At 43.3% G+C, this 18,747-nt stretch overlaps 1 protein-coding gene across 10 annotated transcripts in view; it reads left to right on the top strand.

The window, feature by feature from the left end:
- CPT1C (carnitine palmitoyltransferase 1C) overlaps nucleotides 1-17,529 on the top strand; it is an 82,988-nt gene extending 65,459 nt beyond the window's left edge. For 4 of the 10 annotated variants that reach the window (XM_040433723.1, XM_040433658.1, XM_040433665.1 and 1 more), the window contains exons 13-20: nucleotides 183-299; nucleotides 1,473-1,637; nucleotides 3,024-3,158; nucleotides 4,877-5,029; nucleotides 7,300-7,413; nucleotides 9,354-9,446; nucleotides 13,007-16,765; nucleotides 16,838-17,529. In XM_040433723.1, the coding sequence (XP_040289657.1) occupies nucleotides 183-299; nucleotides 1,473-1,637; nucleotides 3,024-3,158; nucleotides 4,877-5,029; nucleotides 7,300-7,413; nucleotides 9,354-9,446; nucleotides 13,007-13,084 (855 nt within the window). In that variant the 3' untranslated portion in view covers nucleotides 13,085-16,765; nucleotides 16,838-17,529. Of the gene's footprint in view, nucleotides 1-182; nucleotides 300-1,472; nucleotides 1,638-3,023; nucleotides 3,159-4,876; nucleotides 5,030-7,299; nucleotides 7,414-9,353; nucleotides 9,447-13,006 lie in introns of all 10 variants that reach the window. The other 6 variants (XM_040433715.1, XM_040433709.1, XM_040433701.1 and 3 more) reach the window with 6 other exon arrangements.
- Nucleotides 17,530-18,747: the final 1,218 nt, after the last annotated feature.

The raw sequence follows: 18,747 nt of genomic DNA, 5'->3' as shown, positions 1-18,747 counted from the left end.
TCAGGCCATAAAACAAAGTACATGTAGGTGTCAAAAAGATAGTGCCACCTAGTGGCCAGGTGCTACAAAGGCAAACTTGAACTGAGCATGTTGTGCAGTTCTAATACTCAGCATTTTTACATTATATCTGTAGTAATGTCTCATTTTCTCACTTTATTTCCCTGCTTCCTTTTGCCTCCTAGTCAACGTTGGCAACAGATTGCTTTCAGCTTGGGTACAACGATGAAGGTCACTGCAAGGGACAAGCAGATGCCACATTGCCGTTACCGCAGAGATTACAATGGGAGATCTCCAGTGAGGTGAGTGAGCTCCCTAAATTCTGGTTTCCATGGTTGCTGCAGACCATTTTTGATAAATTTGAATGTTACAATTTCATTAAAAACGCACATTTTTTCAGCTGAATGAGCCTTCTTATCCTCTGGGCCCCATGGCAGCTGCTGTGTCTATAGCAGTGATGGCTAACTTCCGGCACGCCAGCTGTGCTGAAACTTAGACTCCCAGCATGCTCCATTCATTTCTATGGAGTTCTGAGAACAGTCAAGCGGGGGCGCTGGAGTGCCAGAGGTTAGCCATCACAGGTCCATAGTTATGCCTAGCTATGCCAGTTAGGTTTACTTTTCCTGCTTTTACATATGGGGGAGTTTATTGCCTCCTTTACAGCAGAAAACTGGCCTAAAAACTCTCAAATTTTGGTGCACACTTTATTTGCAAAAAATGTGCAACTTTTAGGCATTTTCTGACACAACACGGTCCTGAAAAGGGGCGTGGCCTCTGTGACATGGTATATTTTCTATAATTTTATGCTAGAAACTTTCAGATGCACAGAGGGCCAGAGATGTGCCTAACTTATTTAGAGGCATGCTTCTTAAAGGGGTTTTCCAGGAGTTTAATATTGATGGCCTATCCTCAGGATAGGTCATCAGTATCTGATTGATGCAAGTAGGATGCAGCCTCTTCTTAGGCCACTGATGTCATGTTCATCTGTCACATGGCCTAGGCGCAGCTCGGTCCCATTCAAGTGAGTGGGCCTGGACTGCAATACCAAGCACAACCACTATACATTGTATGGCGCTGTGCTTGGTATGTTCTGAGGAGGTCGCAGTTGATCAGTGGGGGAACCAGGAGTCAGGCTCCCAGTGATCAGATCCTGGGGATAAGGGTCCATTCACACGTCCGTAATTTGGGTCCGCATTCGTTCCGCAATTGGGGACCAGAAAAGGCATTTTCTATTATAGTGTCTGTGATGTGCGGTCCGCAAATTGCTGGTGTCCCACGGAGGTGTGAATGGACCCTAAGACATCAGTTTTAAACTTCCAGATAACCCCGTTCATACATTACGTGCATCTCGTTCCATGACACATGGGATCAAGAAAGGCATATGAAACACTAGTCTTGATGGATTTCTTACCCTAATTTCTTTACTATTAGGTCCTATATGTTATTCTTACACCTTTCCTGTGTTTCTTCAACAGTGCCAAGAAATCATCCACAGTTCACTAAACGTTGCCCAAGCCTTAGCAGATGACGTTGATTTCCACGCTTTTCCCTTCAAAGACTTTGGCAAAGGTTTAATAAAGAAGTGTAAGACCAGCCCTGACGCTTTCATCCAGATTGCTCTGCAGCTAGCACACTATAGGGTGAGGTGCAACGTTTTTTCATCATGCTAACACACCTGCACAAAGGTCAGAAAATTACAGGCTGCCATGTAGGCTCCCGGCCCATTTTGTCAAAGCCAAAGGTTCCTGGCGGGGAAATGAAATTCACAAAAAAAATGTCACAGCTGGTAATGGCAGCCTGAGGGCTCATCCACACGCAACAGAATCGCTGCAGATTTTCCATCCAGATTTGCACGTGGAAAATCAGCAGCAGACTAGAATACCTGCAAAGAGAATGAGATTTGTACAGACGTCATCCACACACTGCATATATTCCCCATGTGAATAACGACCTGATGTGTTAAATCAGCAGCATGTCACTTTCTGACATGGAATTGTTATGGGTTTTCCCCCATTGGGTTCAACATGTATGCCCAAATCTGCAACAGACCCCCAAATGTTGTGGATTTTGCTGCACATTTTAAATTTAAACAAAAAAAAAATAATCATTATACTCTCCTTCCCTGGCACCTTTGCCTGGTCCCATGCCACCCTCCTGAGATGACAGCCTGTTCCATGTGATTTCTGCACCAAATTTTTTTCCTACTTTTCTGCTTGCCGCATCTAGAATCCACAAGCAAATCTGCACAATTGCTGCAGAAATGTTCCACATCCATTCTGCTACGTGTGGCGTACCCTTACACACATTTTATGTTGGCATTTTGTAGTGATTTGAGGATTATGGAGGCCTAAATTAGTTGTATGTCTGCAACTTTGCCCTGCTCATACAAAGTCTAAAATTGTGGGCGGAAGGCCCGTCTCATTCATTATTTTGTACGCCTGTTGTAGGCATAGAATAAGGTCTAAATGTAAGATAGCTCGGAAGCTGTCATTTAGACTAGTGCTGGATGCGGCGAAGTTATGGAGAGGCCGGCGCCTCTTCATAACTTTGGCGGATCCTCTGCCAGCACTGGGGCTTTATTAAGACCGGCGTCTAAAATACCAGTCTTAATAAATGTGTCCCTATGTCTTAAAGGGGTTGTGCAGTACATATTGATGAACTATCCACAAGATAAGTCATCAATATCTGATCATATGTCTCGTAAGTCCCGGTGGCACAATGTAATTACAAGTGCTTGTTCTATTCACTTGACTGGGACGAGCGCTTGTAATTACACTACGCCGTCGCTACAATCGAGACCACGCGCAGTGTAATCTTGAAGAGGAAGTATTGTTCCCCCCAGCACCACCTCCTCTTCAAACAGCTGATCAGCGCTGGAGTCCGACACCCACCTGTCATATATTGATTGCTTGTCCTATAGGTCATCGATATTACTGGCTGCACAACACCTTTAAGTAGCTCCAAGGCAGGTTTTGTGTTCATACAGTAGATAATTTCTACAACATCCTCTTCTGGTTTTTTTAAAGGATAAAGGAAAATTCTGTCTGACGTATGAAGCTTCCATGACGAGACTTTTCCGGGAAGGAAGAACAGAAACTGTGCGTTCATGTACTGTAGAGTCCTCAAACTTTGTCAAGGCCATGATGGATGCTTCAAAAACAGTGAGTATACATATGACTAGTACGTCCTATGCTTTGGCATCATATGATATCATGTAGTAGGAATACGATTACACTTAAAGGGAATCTGTCAGCTAATCTAACTGGATGTATCCCACGCCAAGGCTACATAGAGCTGCCTAACACAATGAAAAACATACCAGTTAGTATTCTGTGTATTTCCAAAGTGCAGAAAATTTACTTTGATTCCTATGCGGTCCACAGGTGCCCAGCGGGGTATGTATAACTGATATAGGAGCCCAGGCACGCCTTCTGCCACAGCCCAAGCCCTCCTCCTTACTTGTTCCCTGTACCTACCTATACTCCATCCAGCTCACCCCCTCCACTGCGACGTCACAATCCGCCAACTCCGGCCTGCTTGGTGCAAGTATGGTGAGTCCGATGCCCACCACAGGGCATTCAATGCGCAAGCGCCGACTGTTGATTTCAGCGAGGGCAATGTTGATCAGCTGGCTGGAGTTGAAGGAGAATCATCACATCACAGTGGAGGGGTCGGAATGTATGGAGCAAGGGGAGGTACAGGGAACAAGTAAAGAGGAGGGCTTGGGCTCCAGCAGAAGGTGCACCTGGGCTACCATATCGGTTATACATGTGATGTCATGTTCATCTGTCACATGAGACCACATTTGCAAATGATTCAAAGTAAATTTTCTGCACTTTGGAAATACACCTAATACTAACAATGGTATGTTTTTTCATTGTGTTAGGCAGCTCTATGTAGCCTTGGATTACATATAGGTAAATTAGCTGACAGATTCCCTTTAATGCCCACTTTTCCAAGGTCTTTCTCACAAAGAATAGTTTGGTGTGGCCCTGAATTCAGCAAGGAACATTACATGTATATTCTGCTCTATGTTGTTGACACGATAGCTTTATACATGCAGATTTATCATCAGTCCATTGATACGACTGAGCTACCATTCCTTTATTGGACTGCAGCCGTTGGAGTACACTGAATCCACGGAACCAGCTTTAGATGGATATACAGTGTGTTATCCTGCTGGAATTAGCCATTTCAAAAAGAGGTGTGTCAGGCTCCTAAAAAGCTGTACATGGTCAGCAACAAAACTTCTTTAGCAGCATTTAAAGGGAATGTTATATCGGGAAATGACCTATTATTTAAATCGTGTTTTTGTGTTAAACATATTTTTAAATAATTTTTTATTATTTTTTAATTTTCCATGTCAATATTTATTTACAAAAATAATAAAATCCTGCAATTAAGCCTAATTATAGGTGCCACTCCTTGGTCTGTACAGAACACTTTACTGTGGATATCTGCTTATCATTACAGACAGGATTACAATGACGGATGTCACCTATATACATAGATAACACAGGATCCACCATTCACAATAGATGATATCACAGCTAGTTTACTCCCTCCTGACCTCTGCTGAGGTCACACAGCATGGCTGGAAAACTCGCCCCATAGAAGTCAGTGAGGTCCCCTCCTGTCCATTGTGTCTATGGCCCATGTGGTTGCTGTACAGCATAGCTCTAAATGCTGTTAAGAACAGCTCAGGCAAGATAGCTACCTCCATAATCATGTTCAGGAAATAAAAATAAAATAAAAATCTGCAATCCGTAAATAAAAACTAGGATACGTATCGCGGATTTAGAATCATTAATTTCTGTGCTGCTGTTTTTGTTATTAACCTACTTCATAATGGATAACTCTACGCCTTTCCCACTGACAGAATGAAGAGAGACTAAAAAAATTTAGGTTAGCTGCAGAGAAGCACCAGTTGCTCTACAGAAATGCAATGACTGGAGCTGGTATTGATCGACATCTCTTCTGCCTCTACGTAGTTTCTAAATACGTTGGAGTGGACTCACCTTTCCTGAAAGAGGTATGTAAGACTGATCTGTGGAACTGAACCTCTCGCTGACTTAAAGGGAACCTGTCATCAACTTTGTGCTGCCCATACTAACTGCAGAATAAGGTAGAGACAGGTATAGAGGCAGTTCCTAGAGTGTCTTTAAGCGAGCAGGCTAAATTGTCTCAGCTGTTTATTATTCACAGAGTATACAAAACACCAGTATTTTTACAAAAAATCGGGGTTAGGAATGATGATAGGTGTCCGAAATGCATGGAGGAAGGAGCGGATTTGATACATATGTTATGGTCGTGTTCTGTGATAGGAAGATATTGGGATGAGGTGCTGAACATGATCAATCGCAAATTGGAGCTGAGATTGCAAAAGGATCCTAAGGTGTGTGTGCTGGGATATGTGTCGGAGATAGGAGGAAGTGAATTGGTCAAGGTGGCGGTGGGAAGACTGTTATATGTGGCCAGGAAACTGGTGGCGCAGAGGTGGATCCAGGGGAGTCCGCCAACGATCGAAGAGTTTGAAAGGCGGATGAATGACATGTTGATTATGGAAAAAAGTGTGTTTGTTAAAAGAGGTTGTCCTCAGAAGTTTGAGAAATTGTGGAATGATTGGATGTCTCATACTCATATTGTGTTATAAATTATGACAGAAGTTTTCTTACTCCTTTTCATGGGGGGGAGGGGGGGATGGGGTGGGAAGGGGGGGGGGGGAAGAGCGTTAATTGGATATGCTTAGTGCCATAAAAAGTGTTTGGAGATATGTCTTGTATTGATGGTGTATATTGTATACATTTTCAGGTACCCATGATTGATTATTCCTTACTGCTGTAGTTGGCATTTTGCCTGATGATGCAATTTATTATTGTATTTTGTATTTTATTTGTGTATGTTCCATGGTAAAATGTATAAGTGTTTACAGAAAATGATTATATCATAAAAACAATAAAAACGATTGGATTAAAAAAAAAGGTAGAGACAGGTGAGTTGATTTCAGCGGTCTGTCATTTATAAGTTGAAAGTAAGTGGTTGCCGAGAACCAACATCACAATCATTGCAGACTGGGCCTGGAAAAGAGTCCTGGCCACCTGAGAAGAGTCCTGGTTATTCATGAATTCCTGCTCTCCTGCCTACCTGCTGATGACTGACAGTCTTCTACCTAGTTTTCTCCCTTTCTCTCTAGGAGGCTGCAATCATTATGATGCTGGTTCTCAGCAACCACTTACTTTTAGCTGATGAGTGACACACCGCTGAACTCAGCATTTCTGTCACTATTTTATACTGCCCTCAGTGAGGTCAGCATAAAGTTGATGACAGGTTCCCTTTAAGCCTCATGCACTTTACCGTGCAAACCGTGAATCTGCAAAACAGGGATGTTCCGCACTGTTGTAAAAATACCAATTCTTCTCTGCAAAACAGACCAGAATAGGACATGTTCCTTTTTTTGTGGGGTGGAGGAACAGACATACGGATGCAGACAGCACATGGTTTGCTGTTCAGATTTTTCACAGCACCATTAAAATTATTATTATTTATTATTAAAGCGCCATTCATTCTATAGCACTGTACATATGATAAGCGGTGCACATACATAATACAGATAATTGCACTAATAATAAACAAGACGGGTTACAAACTGGTACAGAAGGAGAGAGGGCCCTGCCCGTGAGGGCTTACAATCTACATGGTATGGGAGAAGGACACAGTAGGTGCGGGTGAAGTTGGTCATGGCGGTATAGAGGCAGCAGGGTCACTGGTTGTAGGCTTGTCTGAAGAGGTGGGTTTTCAGGTTTCTTTTGAAGGATTCCACTGTAGGGGAGAGTCTGATATGTTGGAGAAATCTTGGAGTCGATTGTGGGAAGAGGCGATAAGAGGAGAGGAGAGAAGGGGGTCTTGTGAGGATCGGAGAGGGCGTGTATCAGGAAAGTAGCTCAGAGATGTAGGGAGGGGACAGGTTATGGACGGCCTTGTATGTATTTGTTAGTACTTTGAAGTGAATTCGCTGGGCAATGGGGAGCCAGTGAAGGGATTGGCAGAGGGGAGAGGCAGAGGAGTAACGGGGTGGGAGGTGGATTAGTCGGGCAGCAGAGTTGAGGATAGATTGGAGGGGTGCGAGAGTGCTAGATGGAAGGCCACAGAGGAGAATGTTGCAGTAGTCTAGGCGGGAGATAATGAGGGCATGTACAAGAATTTTTGGATCCGCATCCAATCTGCATCGTGTGCATGAGGCCTCAACCACTGAATGTGTTTACCGCCTAATAAGTAATCTGTAATATCATTGACTTTTCCTAGGTTCTTTCGGAGCCTTGGCGCCTCTCCACCAGCCAGACTCCTATTCAGCAAGTGGAGCTATTTGATTTAGTCAATCATCCAGAATACGTCTCATGTGGCGGTGGCTTTGGACCTGTAAGTAAACTTATATAATACACCGACGATTAAAAAAGACATATGCGGACAATCGGATAGCTCTGGCCTTTAGCTACTAAGGGTTATATAGACTATACCATTAGTTCAAAATACTGTGAAAAATCCTTGGATACAGTGAGTCAGTACTAGAGTGATGAGCTCAATTAGCATAGTATTTCATGTAACTAAAAATATCCCATACAATAAGAGGCCTTTTGCACAGTCACCAATGCTCCACAATATCATGATGGTGGTAAAATTGCTCAAGTGACACTTGAATCAACATTTGTTATTCCTGGGATAACAGAAATCCAATGATACTATATAGGTGCCCACAGCGTAATACTTCAGCCTCCAAATCTGATCGTTCAAATGAAACTTGAGGATGTGGGGGACCTTATTGAAACAGGATGGGGTATGTGAGAGGATGTTTGGACTGGTGGATGTGCAGTCACAGGAAGTTAAAGAGAACTTATCACTAGTGTTGAGCAAACTTGTTTTTTAAGTTCAGCGTCTAAAGTTCGGCTTCGGGTTATCGAAGAATCCCGTTATGGATTCTAAATTCCGTTATGGTCCATGGTAGCGGAATCCATAACAGGATTCTTCGATAACCCGAACTTTAGACGCCGAACTTTAAACACAAGTTCGCTCAACACTACTTATCACCACAAAATGCGGTGCAATCTGCATTATTTGCGGCTCGGGTGTGGACCCATTCACTTCAATGGGGCCGCAAAAGATGCGGACAGCACTCCGTGTGCTGTCCGCATCCGTTGCTCCGTTCCGTGACCCCGCAAAAATTATGAGTCGTGTCCTATTCTTGTCCGTTTTGTGGACAATAATAGGCATTTCTATAAAGGACCGTCCGTTACGCCAATTGCGGAAGGCACACGGGCGGCATCCGTAATTTGCGGACCGCAAAACACGGCACTGTCATGTGAACAAGCCATAAGTGTGTACACATAGATAGCTGTCAGTCACTGATAGCTGTACACGGGGAGATGTTATCAGGGATTGATGGTATTCTCTGTGTAATAACCAGCCACTTTTTCGAAGATTTTGTGCACATGGTGGTTTTAGGGTCCTACACTTTTATTTGCTGGGCTATGAAAAATAAACTTTTTGCACCCATTTTTCATAACACACAATTATTTATATATATATATATATATATATATATATATATATATATTTATATATTTATATATTATTATTATTATTTTTGTACATATGTCCCCCAAGAGATCATAAAGAACACTGTCATTTTTGGGGAGTTTTCCACTGTAACTGTGGCATCCATAGGAGTGCCAGATACTGGGCAAAACAGCCCCTTATGGTGGCATTAGACACTGGTAGAGCTCATGTGTTGTGGAGTTTCCTTTGATATTGGTAGCATATAGGGTATAACTGTAAGGCTTAACGCACACAATCAGGATTGCGTGCGGAAAAACCGCACCGTAGGTCATGTACATTGTATTCTATGAGAATTTGACGTTCTCAGTGCACACAATGCTGATTTTAAAATCTGCAGCATGTCAATTTATTTTATTTTTCCTGACCGGATTTTCTTCCTTCACTTAGTATAATCGGCATGCGGAAAATCTGCACTCAAATCCGCATGCAAATCTGCACCAATTGATGCGGATTGACCGCACAGATTTGCCTGCGAACACCTGCGGATTTCAGTGCGGATTCTCCGCACATGAATCCTGAACGTGTGCATGTACCCTTCAGTAGGGATTAGCCCTTTTGCAGATTGGGATTTGTTATTTCTTATATAACAGGATCCTTCTACACATAAGTAGCATTCATTTCAGTGATTGCATTTCCCCATGTGAGAGGGAGATACAGGTCACCATGTCTGACAGGCTCTTATGTACCACTATTACATGCTTAGCAGCAGGAAACATTTTCCCTAAGTTGGTTTCCTGTTTTTACAGGTGGCCGATGATGGATATGGAGTCTCCTACATTATTGTTGGTGAAGACCTTATCAACTTCCATGTGTCCTGCAAATTCTCCAGCCATGAGACAGTAAGTATCTGCCAGAGAGAGATTCCTCCTGAATCATCCAAAATGATCATTTTATGAAGTTTTACAGCATACACTGCGTGCAGAATTATTAGGAAAATGAGTATTTTGACCACATCATCCTCTTTATGCATGTTGTCTTACTCCAAGCTGTATAGGCTCGAAAGCCTACTACCAATTAAGCATATTAGGTGATGTGCATCTCTGTAATGAGACGGGGTGTGGTCTAATGACATCAACACCCTATATTAGGTGTGCATAATTATTAGGCAACTTCCTTTCCTTTGGCAAAATGGGTCAAAAGAAGGACTTGACAGGCTCAGAAAAGTCAAAAATAGTGAGATATCTTGCAGAGGGATGCAGCACTCTTAAAATTGCAAAGCTTCTGAAGCGTGATCATCGAACAATCAAGCGTTTCATTCAAAATAGTCAACAGGGTCGCAAGAAGCGTGTGGAAAAACCAAGGCGCAAAATAACTGCCCATGAACTGAGAAAAGTCAAGCGTGCAGCTGCCAAGATGCCACTTGCCACCAGTTTGGCCATATTTCAGAGCTGCAACATCACTGGAGTGCCCAAAAGCACAAGGTGTGCAATACTCAGAGACATGGCCAAGGTAAGAAAGGCTGAAAGACGACCACCACTGAACAAGACACACAAGCTGAAACGTCAAGACTGGGCCAAGAAATATCTCAAGACTGATTTTTCTAAGGTTTTATGGACCGATGAAATGAGAGTGAGTCTTGATGGGCCAGATGGATGGCCCCGTGGCTGGATTGGTAAAGGGCAGAGAGCTCCAGTCCGACTCAGACGCCAGCAAGGTGGAGGTGGAGTACTGGTTTGGGCTGGTATCATCAAAGATGAGCTTGTGGGGCCTTTTCGGGTTGAGGATGGAATCAAGCTCAACTCCCAGTCCTACTGCCAGTTTCTGGAAGACACCTTCTTCAAGCAGTGGTACAGGAAGAAGTCTGCATCCTTCAAGAAAAACATGATTTTCATGCAGGACAATGCTCCATCACACGCGTCCAAGTACTCCACAGCGTGGCTGGCAAGAAAGGGTATAAAAGAAGAAAATCTAATGACATGGCCTCCTTGTTCACCTGATCTGAACCCCATTGAGAACCTGTGGTCCATCATCAAATGTGAGATTTACAAGGAGGGAAAACAGTACACCTCTCTGAACAGTCTCTGGGAGGCTGTGGTTGCTGCTGCACGCAATGTTGATGGTGAACAGATCAAAACACTGACAGAATCCATGGATGGCAGGCTTTTGAGTGTCCTTGCAAAGAAAGGTGGCTATATTGGTCACTGATTTGTTTTTGTTTTGTTTTTGAATGTCAGAAATGTATATTTGTGAATGTTGAGATGTTATATTGGTTTCACTGGTAAAAATAAATAATTGAAATGGGTATATATTTGTTTTTTGTTAAGTTGCCTAATAATTATGCACAGTAATAGTCACCTGCACACACAGATATCCCCCTAATATAGCTAAAACTAAAAACAAACTAAAAACAACTTCCAAAAATATTCAGCTTTGATATTAATGAGTTTTTTGGGTTCATTGAGAACATGGTTGTTGTTCAATAATAAAATTAATCCTCAAAAATACAACTTGCCTAATAATTCTGCACTCCCTGTAGGCACCCGACGCTATCATTTGTATCCTGCATTTGTATTCTTTCATTTTAATAACAAGTAGCTCCACTCTTGTATTTCTACTCACACCCCAGAATTTGCTAAATCAGTTGGTAAATGTGAAAATTAAAAGGGAATCTGTCAGCAAGCAAATCACATGCGCAATGCCTGGTAGGACCAGCTGAGCATAATCTAATGATACCTTCTACTTAGCAATCCATTGCTGCATTCTGGAGAAAAAGTACACACATTTCATATGCAGATGGGCAGTTCAAGGGATTGTCCAGGATTCCCTTTTAAAAAATCCACTTTTAAAATGTACCTGACATCATCAACACGTATCTCAGGGAGTCACTGGGGCGTGACGCTGGATGAGGCGAGTCAAAGTCATCTCCTCTAACCCGCCAAACTTGCTCTTGCAGACTTCTTGACATCAGCACCTGGCAGTGTGAAATCTCACTCAGGTGTAGAAGACCTTGTTCACCACTGGGATCCTGACATGCGCAGTGAGCGGAGGTGTATACACCTCAGCTTTAAGCACTCACAATGCATGGCCAGGAGATGCTGGGACCACTGTCAGCAGATGTCAGGATCCTTGCCGCGGAACAAGGTCTTCTGCACCTGAGTGAGATTTCACACTGCCAGGCGCTGACATCAGGAAGCCAGGGGAGGTCTGTGAGGCCAAGTTGGACAGGTTAAAGGAGGTAACTCTGTGGACTTGCCCCATCCAGCAGTATGCCCCAGTAACTCCCCGAGGTACGTTTTAATGATGTCAAGTACATTTTAAAAGGGGATTTTTCAGGCTAATACACTGATTGTGAAATACAACAAAACCTGTTTTTTTAAGGCTGGCAGTTTGAACATTGGGAACATGTCAATAGTTCAGTAGGACAGTTCTGATGACAGGTTCCCTTTAAATCTCCTCCGCTGGCTGGACCAGTGTGGGGAAGCATACTTTTCTACTCCCTGATGCTTTATTCGGCTTGCTGTCTTCACTGCTCGTTAGTCCCCGTGGGTAAACTTCCAGAATGGACAGGGGTCACGTGTGTCACTGCAGCCTATGACTGTCACTCGTCTGGCAGGGAGGAGGGAACATTTTAATAGAAGGGAGTTCTGGACAACCCCTTCAAATGCACCAAGGGAGGACCCGAGACACTGTTGTGTGCCTTTGCTCCTCCTGCTACCTCTGCCAGCCCCTCTTTCTTGATTTACGGGGTCTGGATCCTGATTTGGCATCTTGCCTGGTCCTGTCGGTATACAGCTCCCTGGTAGTTATAACAGTGCTTCTCCCACCCCACTAGTAGTATTATTCCGCCGTGACTAGTAGTCACTGCAGGTCTCCTCTCACGTCCTCAATAGTCAGACGATTTCCCTCACACATTCCCAGTAGTCACAGTGGGGTCCAAAACCTCCCTACTAGTCGCATCAGGTTTCCCACCACTCTCCTTCCTAAGTAGTCACAGCAGGGTGTAAAACTTGACTAGTTGTCACTGCAGATCTCCTCTCACATCCTAAATAGTCAAAGAAGATCTCCCATAGACCTCCCCAGTAGTCACAGGTTCAGTGGTCTGACACTTTCCCAGTAGTCACAGCACCCCTTACACTTCCTCAATAGTCCCAGCGGACTTTCTTCCTTTCCCTAATGACCTCAGCAAGGATCACAAGATGAAAGGCATAAGACTTTTTTTTATTAGATTTTATTGAACAAAGGGATAGTTGTATATTGGATTGTTCTGGAAGCGTTTCTACTGTTAATACGAGCCTCCAGAATCAGGTTTCCATAATCCAGGTCCTATTAATTCCGGATGAAAGGAATTGTATTGCATATGACAAAGTTCACACGATTCCTCCATAGTCTGGTCTCCTGGTCCTTGTGAGTACAGCGCAGCGATTTCGTGCAGTAATCAGTCCATTTTTCCTCTCTGCAGGATTCCCACCGTTTTGGCAAACACATCCGACAAGCTCTGCTCGATATTCTGAGTCTGTTCAAGCTGGATAAGATGTAGATTGTTTCGTCTCATGCCAGTCTTTCAAACATCTTTAAAGTTACCATCAAGGAGCAAGAAAAAAAGCCAACAATAAATTGCTGTCAAATACAGGGACCATTGCATTATTTCACAGCCACAAGGTCCAATAATAACTCGGCAGACTGTATGAACTGCCTTACATGCAGTACAATCATGGCAGCAAGCGGCCCATCTCGCAGGTCAGTGTTCCTGTGTAGAAGGAGCTCATTCCTGACTTACTGTATGAGGTGCAATGTGACTGAGCATCTTGTGAGGGGTGGACAAGTGCCATGTGTGAGCTGGTGCCTTATATGTTCTACGTTCTTACAGCTTATAGTGAAGCGTGTCGCAAATCAATGCAATTGTTTTATACCATTCCACAGTTTGTTTCCTGGATTTCTTCATACCTCAATTTGCTCATTATTTTTTAATATGCTATTTATTTGGCTTGCTTTACTGTTGTAGTAACTTTATTGGAGTGTTTGGCTGTTTTTCTGTGCATTTTTTTGTACCATTATTCCTCCAGCTCAAGAAAAACAATTCACATTAAGTGGGGAGCGAACAGTACACCTAAATGGTGCCCTTCTTTTCATCTTCTCAGCTGCTCCTGTTCTGCCGATTCTCAGACCACCTTATGTACACTGTGCATTGGGAGCCCAAGACACTTCCTACTTGTCCTGTGTAGCTCTTGGGTTGGCCAGCACTGCTCATGTGAGTTGTGCTGGCCAACCCAAGGGCGGCAGGGAGTGCCTAGGACTACCAATCAGGTAGTCTGAGAAGCGGTTCGGCCATCTTGGACAGCAGAAGAGGAGCCTGGGAGTCAGTGGATCTACAGCGGAGATGGAAATGAGGTCATCATGTAAGTGGTGTGTTCATTCCCTAGTTAACATGATATTTTTAGTTTTGCCTTTTTTCCCTGATCTACTCATGTAGAATCATCTGCTTTACTTTTTCAATGTAGAAAAACTATTTTCATACACCCAATTTGTGAATTCTGAGTTAATAGAGGGGGTCCCTCTGTTCAGGACCCTTCTCTCTTTGACTACAGTGGAGAAAGGCTACAGAGTGCACCCTGTCCTGTATTTAATAGACAACACATTAATAGACACTGTGTAATACATAATGTACCCTGTGGTGGCGCTGCAATGAAATTGAACACTTACTGCCAGGTTTCCCCACACATTCCAATTGATTGCTGTGGTCCCAGAAGGGGGCACATTGTGATCAGATTTTTATTAAGGGACCCTTTTAAGAAACAAAGATTATTCAAATGGTAACGCCATCTTTAGTTGTCTCTTAGATGTTCATAAGGATGTTGGCTTGTGAGGTAGTTCTCAAGATGAAGGGGCTGTAGTCCTATCCAACACTCCTGGTGCTACTTGGTCATCTCCAGGGGCGGATTGGCCATTAATCCTACAGGGAAATATCTTGGTGGGGTGATGTCTAGGAGGGCCATCCAAGTCCTCCTCACGGCTTCCACGTGGGTACATGACGAACTGATTCTTTCCTATGCACCTGGCCAGCAGGTGCCCTCCCGAATTCAATTGTATCCGTATCCTCAGGATGGTAATACAGTTGAATACGGTGGCGCACAGTGGTTGTGCTGCACTGTGGTATTTGGTTCAGCCGGGGCAGTATATTGCTCAGTGTTGCCCCATCTTTTAACAGTTTGAACCTACCTACAGCGTAAGGACACTTTTAGTTCCCAGTCCGCCCCTGGTCATCTCTGTAATCTGACACAGAACTCAGTTAGATGCACCATCCCTTTCAATGGCTCGTGATCGTACATACCAAACACAGAACCATTAAACAAATGGTGCTTCTGAACGAGCGCTGCATCATAGGTTCTCAATTAGTTTGCTGTCAGTCATAATATGGGCGCATTTTAGACATTTTACACCTGGACCTTCCATGGCTCTACTGACCCAGACTTACATCACCATAGGATACTATCTGGTAGACATGCAGGAGGTCCAGGTATTACAGTGAATTGGACCCATATTACGTCTGTCCGGAAGGAGGCATATGCACACTTCCAACCAAAGCCCCTTTGTTTGTGGAAGTGTTGAGGGTCTCCACTCTCCATAGAAAATGTGATTAAGATTGAATTCCCCTTTAATTGTGAAATAAATCTTTATGGTTGCTTACTACATTGATATATTTTGGTGTTTAAAGGCCACTGACGCTAATGGTATTTGCCTTATTTAAAGGGGCATTACCATCTTACATGTGGGTCCCACCTCTGGAACCCACACCAAACTCCAAAACTGGGTACCCAGACCCACACCTCTCATAGTGAAGTAGCATCTGCAAAGGTGTACGTATATGCTTCCTCTCTACATTCATTTCTATGGGGTTCACAGCTGGGCTGTTTTTGTAACTCCCATAGAAGTGAATGGACACAGCCACACACATGAATGGTCACCTTTCCATTCTTTGTCTGGATGCAGTGGCCTCCTCAACAGGTGGGTTGGGGTACCCCTTCTAGAAATGGGTACAGATCCCATAGATGAGATTGCATTTATGAGACATGGATATGCCATAAACGACTAAGATGGAATACCCCTTTAAAAGGAAGATACAAAACTTCACATCTACAAGTACAACTGTTTCAGAACATTGAAAGGGCTGGAACTAGTCAAGTACGTTTTTTTTTTAAACAGAATTCCATCTCTTTTAAATGTAAAGGTTTACCTCTGCCGTTTGGTCTGATTTCTTTGTATTCCCTAGTGATAAGTGGTGTCAGGGTGTCTTATAACCACTTATCCTTTGCGCGTCAGTCAATGTTGATAGCAGATATGTGGACAATCACTATGCCGACAGCTATTGCATGTTCATGGTCTGATCATCCCAAAAGTAGAAGGAAAAGAAAGCGTGATTGGAAGTATTCATTGTAGGCCTTGGACACTACACTGAGCAAGCCAAAGGTTCTCTCTACAGCAAAACCACGGAAATCCAGGTGTTGGAGACATCTTAGTGCTAATGAAGTAGTTAGAATATTCAAGGTTTTTAAGAGGACCATAGAGCTAGATCTTACAGTAGTGGAGGATAGGTGGGGTAAACCTCAACCTCTGGCTTTTCCTTCATCATGAAGTACTGAGACATTACTGATATTTGAAGCAGTGCCAAAACAGGTTAAAATCATAAGTGAGGCCCTGGTTTCTGCCGCGTTGTATGTATGTGGGAGGTACACAAGGCCTGTTTCCTATGTATGATTTTCACTGCTGATGTGTGGCGTTTCTCTGTATTTTTATTTCATTTTAGCATTTTATTGTACTTGTGCTTTGAACCTTTTGTTTCCTAATTCCTCATCTGAAGCACATACATTTGTTGTACGTCATATCTGATCTCACACAATTTGACTTTAGATTCTAATCCTGTACTGTTTGTATACTGAGAAAGTACAATGATGGCAGTGAAGGACAGCCTGTCATTTCACTAGTGACACCGGTGAAGGGACAGCCTGTCATTTCACTAGTGACACCGGTGAAGGGACAGCCTGTCGTTTCACTAGTGACACCGGTGAAGGGACAGCCTGTCGTTTCACTAGTGACACCGGTGAAGGGACAGCCTGTCATTTCACTAGTGACACCGGTGAAGGGACAGCCTGTCGTTTCACTAGTGACACCGGTGAAGGGGCAGCCTGTCGTTTCACTAGTGACACCGGTGAAGGGGCAGCCTGTCGTTTCACTAGTGACACCGGTGAAGGGGCAGCAGGTCATTTCACTAGTGACACCGGTGAAGGGGCAGCAGGTCATTTCACTAGTGACACAAATGAAAGGTTATCTGTCATTTCAATTGTGACGTCATTGATTGTTATTTTACCAGTCAAGGTGCCACCTATAATGTTACTAGTGATGCCATCACGGAAATGGATGAGTGAGGCCCCATGAACAGCAGCGATCCCCACCAATCAGACGTTTAGTGCGTATCCAGTGTTTTTAAAGGGATGTAACTTCCCTACTATATGTGCAGGTCTGAAGTCTCACATCCTGTAAGGTTAGAGGCTTTATTACAATGCATATTTGCAAGTTAATTTGTATTCATTGAGGGCTATATAGTGTGTGACATTTCAATGAGCCATAGTGAAAACCCCATATTCTCTCCCAGTTATTTAGTTCCGCCATCTACATTGTGTCACATCACTAACTAATCCTGTGACTCAGCTGATCTACTTTTCATGTGCTGGCATTTTTATATAGGGCGACCTTACAGTAAAGGTATTTAATGTCATTGATATATATATTTGATTGCACTCTGGGGCACGACTCAAACATTGTTCCTTTATATATTATATGCTTTTTATTACATGCAATTTGCTTTTTGGTATTACTTGCATTTATTGTTCTTGTTGAAAAAAATTTATATTTTTGTTTTTGCCATTATCAATGCAATTTCATTTGGGAAAGACTTGAGGGCAATAAAAAGCCTACGGTTAAAATGTAGTTGTTTGTGATTGTATTCGTTTATATGGGATAGTGTACCCGTTCCCCATGTAAAAATGAGAGGTTTGATGCTTTTACAAATATTATTTACAGACATGTCATTGGAAAATTGTAATAAGTGCATTTTGACTGGTGTCACACTTTGCTTTTTATTAATTTTTCTTTTTTTGGCTAAGCATTTTAACTTCGCTATAAAGTCTCATTCACACGTCTGTGTCCGTGCTCAAATCTGTGAGAAGGTGGTCAGTGATGCATCCGTGAAGGATCCGTGAGTCCGTGTTTCACTGACTTTGAACAGCTGAAAAATAATTTTCAAAGCGGTCCAAAACAGATCAGCTCCCTAGTGCATTCTAAATGGAAAAGGATCCGCTCAGAATACATCAGTTTGCCTTCGAGTAGTCTCCATTCCGCTTTGGAGGCGGACACCAAAACACTGCTTGCAGCGTTTTGGTGTCCGCTTGGCGAAACTGACACAATCTGGCACAATAGAAAACTGTTCCGTCTCCCATTGACTTTCAGTGGAGTTCATGACGGATCCGTTCATGACGGATGCATGCGGTTGTATTATTGTAACGGATCCGTTTTTGCAGATCCATGACGGATCCGCCCAAAACGCGTGTGAAAGTAGTCTAAAACACTGATGTCTGAATACACACATTAAAATTAATGGGGACGTGTACTGTCCGTGGAGAACACGTACAGCTTACTGACGTGTGAATGAGGCTTAAGCAGGACTCACATCAGAGTCCTGCTTTTAGCCAAGCTGCTGTTCTGAGGTCCTGCATCTGCTGCTGATATTGTAAAAGATTGACACAAACAAACCTTGCTCTAATGCCTCATTCACATGTCAGTGATTTCCATCAGTGATTGTTAGCCAGGACTGAAGCCTCCACAGACATAAGGTATAAGGGAAAGAGCTGCACCTGTTCTGTGTTTAGAGCCGCACTTGGTTTTGTCTCACAATCACTGATGGAAATCACTGAACAGACACTGACGTGTGAATGAGGCATTATACATTTACGATTCCATACCCGGTTCTGCGTTTTGGCTAAAGACACACTTTCTATTCTGGGCAGAAGAAGCGGACAGTTGCCGAGTGAGTTAAAACCACAGTATTACTGCTACAGACATACTCCAGGCCCCAATATCACACAATGATTGGGAACAGTCTCAGTATGCATCTGGATAAGACGGATTACAAGCAAGGACTTCTGAGTT

This window comes from Bufo bufo, chromosome 1 (genome assembly GCF_905171765.1).
Source record: "Bufo bufo chromosome 1, aBufBuf1.1, whole genome shotgun sequence".
Taxonomy (NCBI): domain Eukaryota; kingdom Metazoa; phylum Chordata; class Amphibia; order Anura; family Bufonidae; genus Bufo; species Bufo bufo.
The sequence above is the reverse complement of the archived record's forward strand: the minus strand, read 5'-3'. Positions and strand labels throughout refer to the sequence as shown.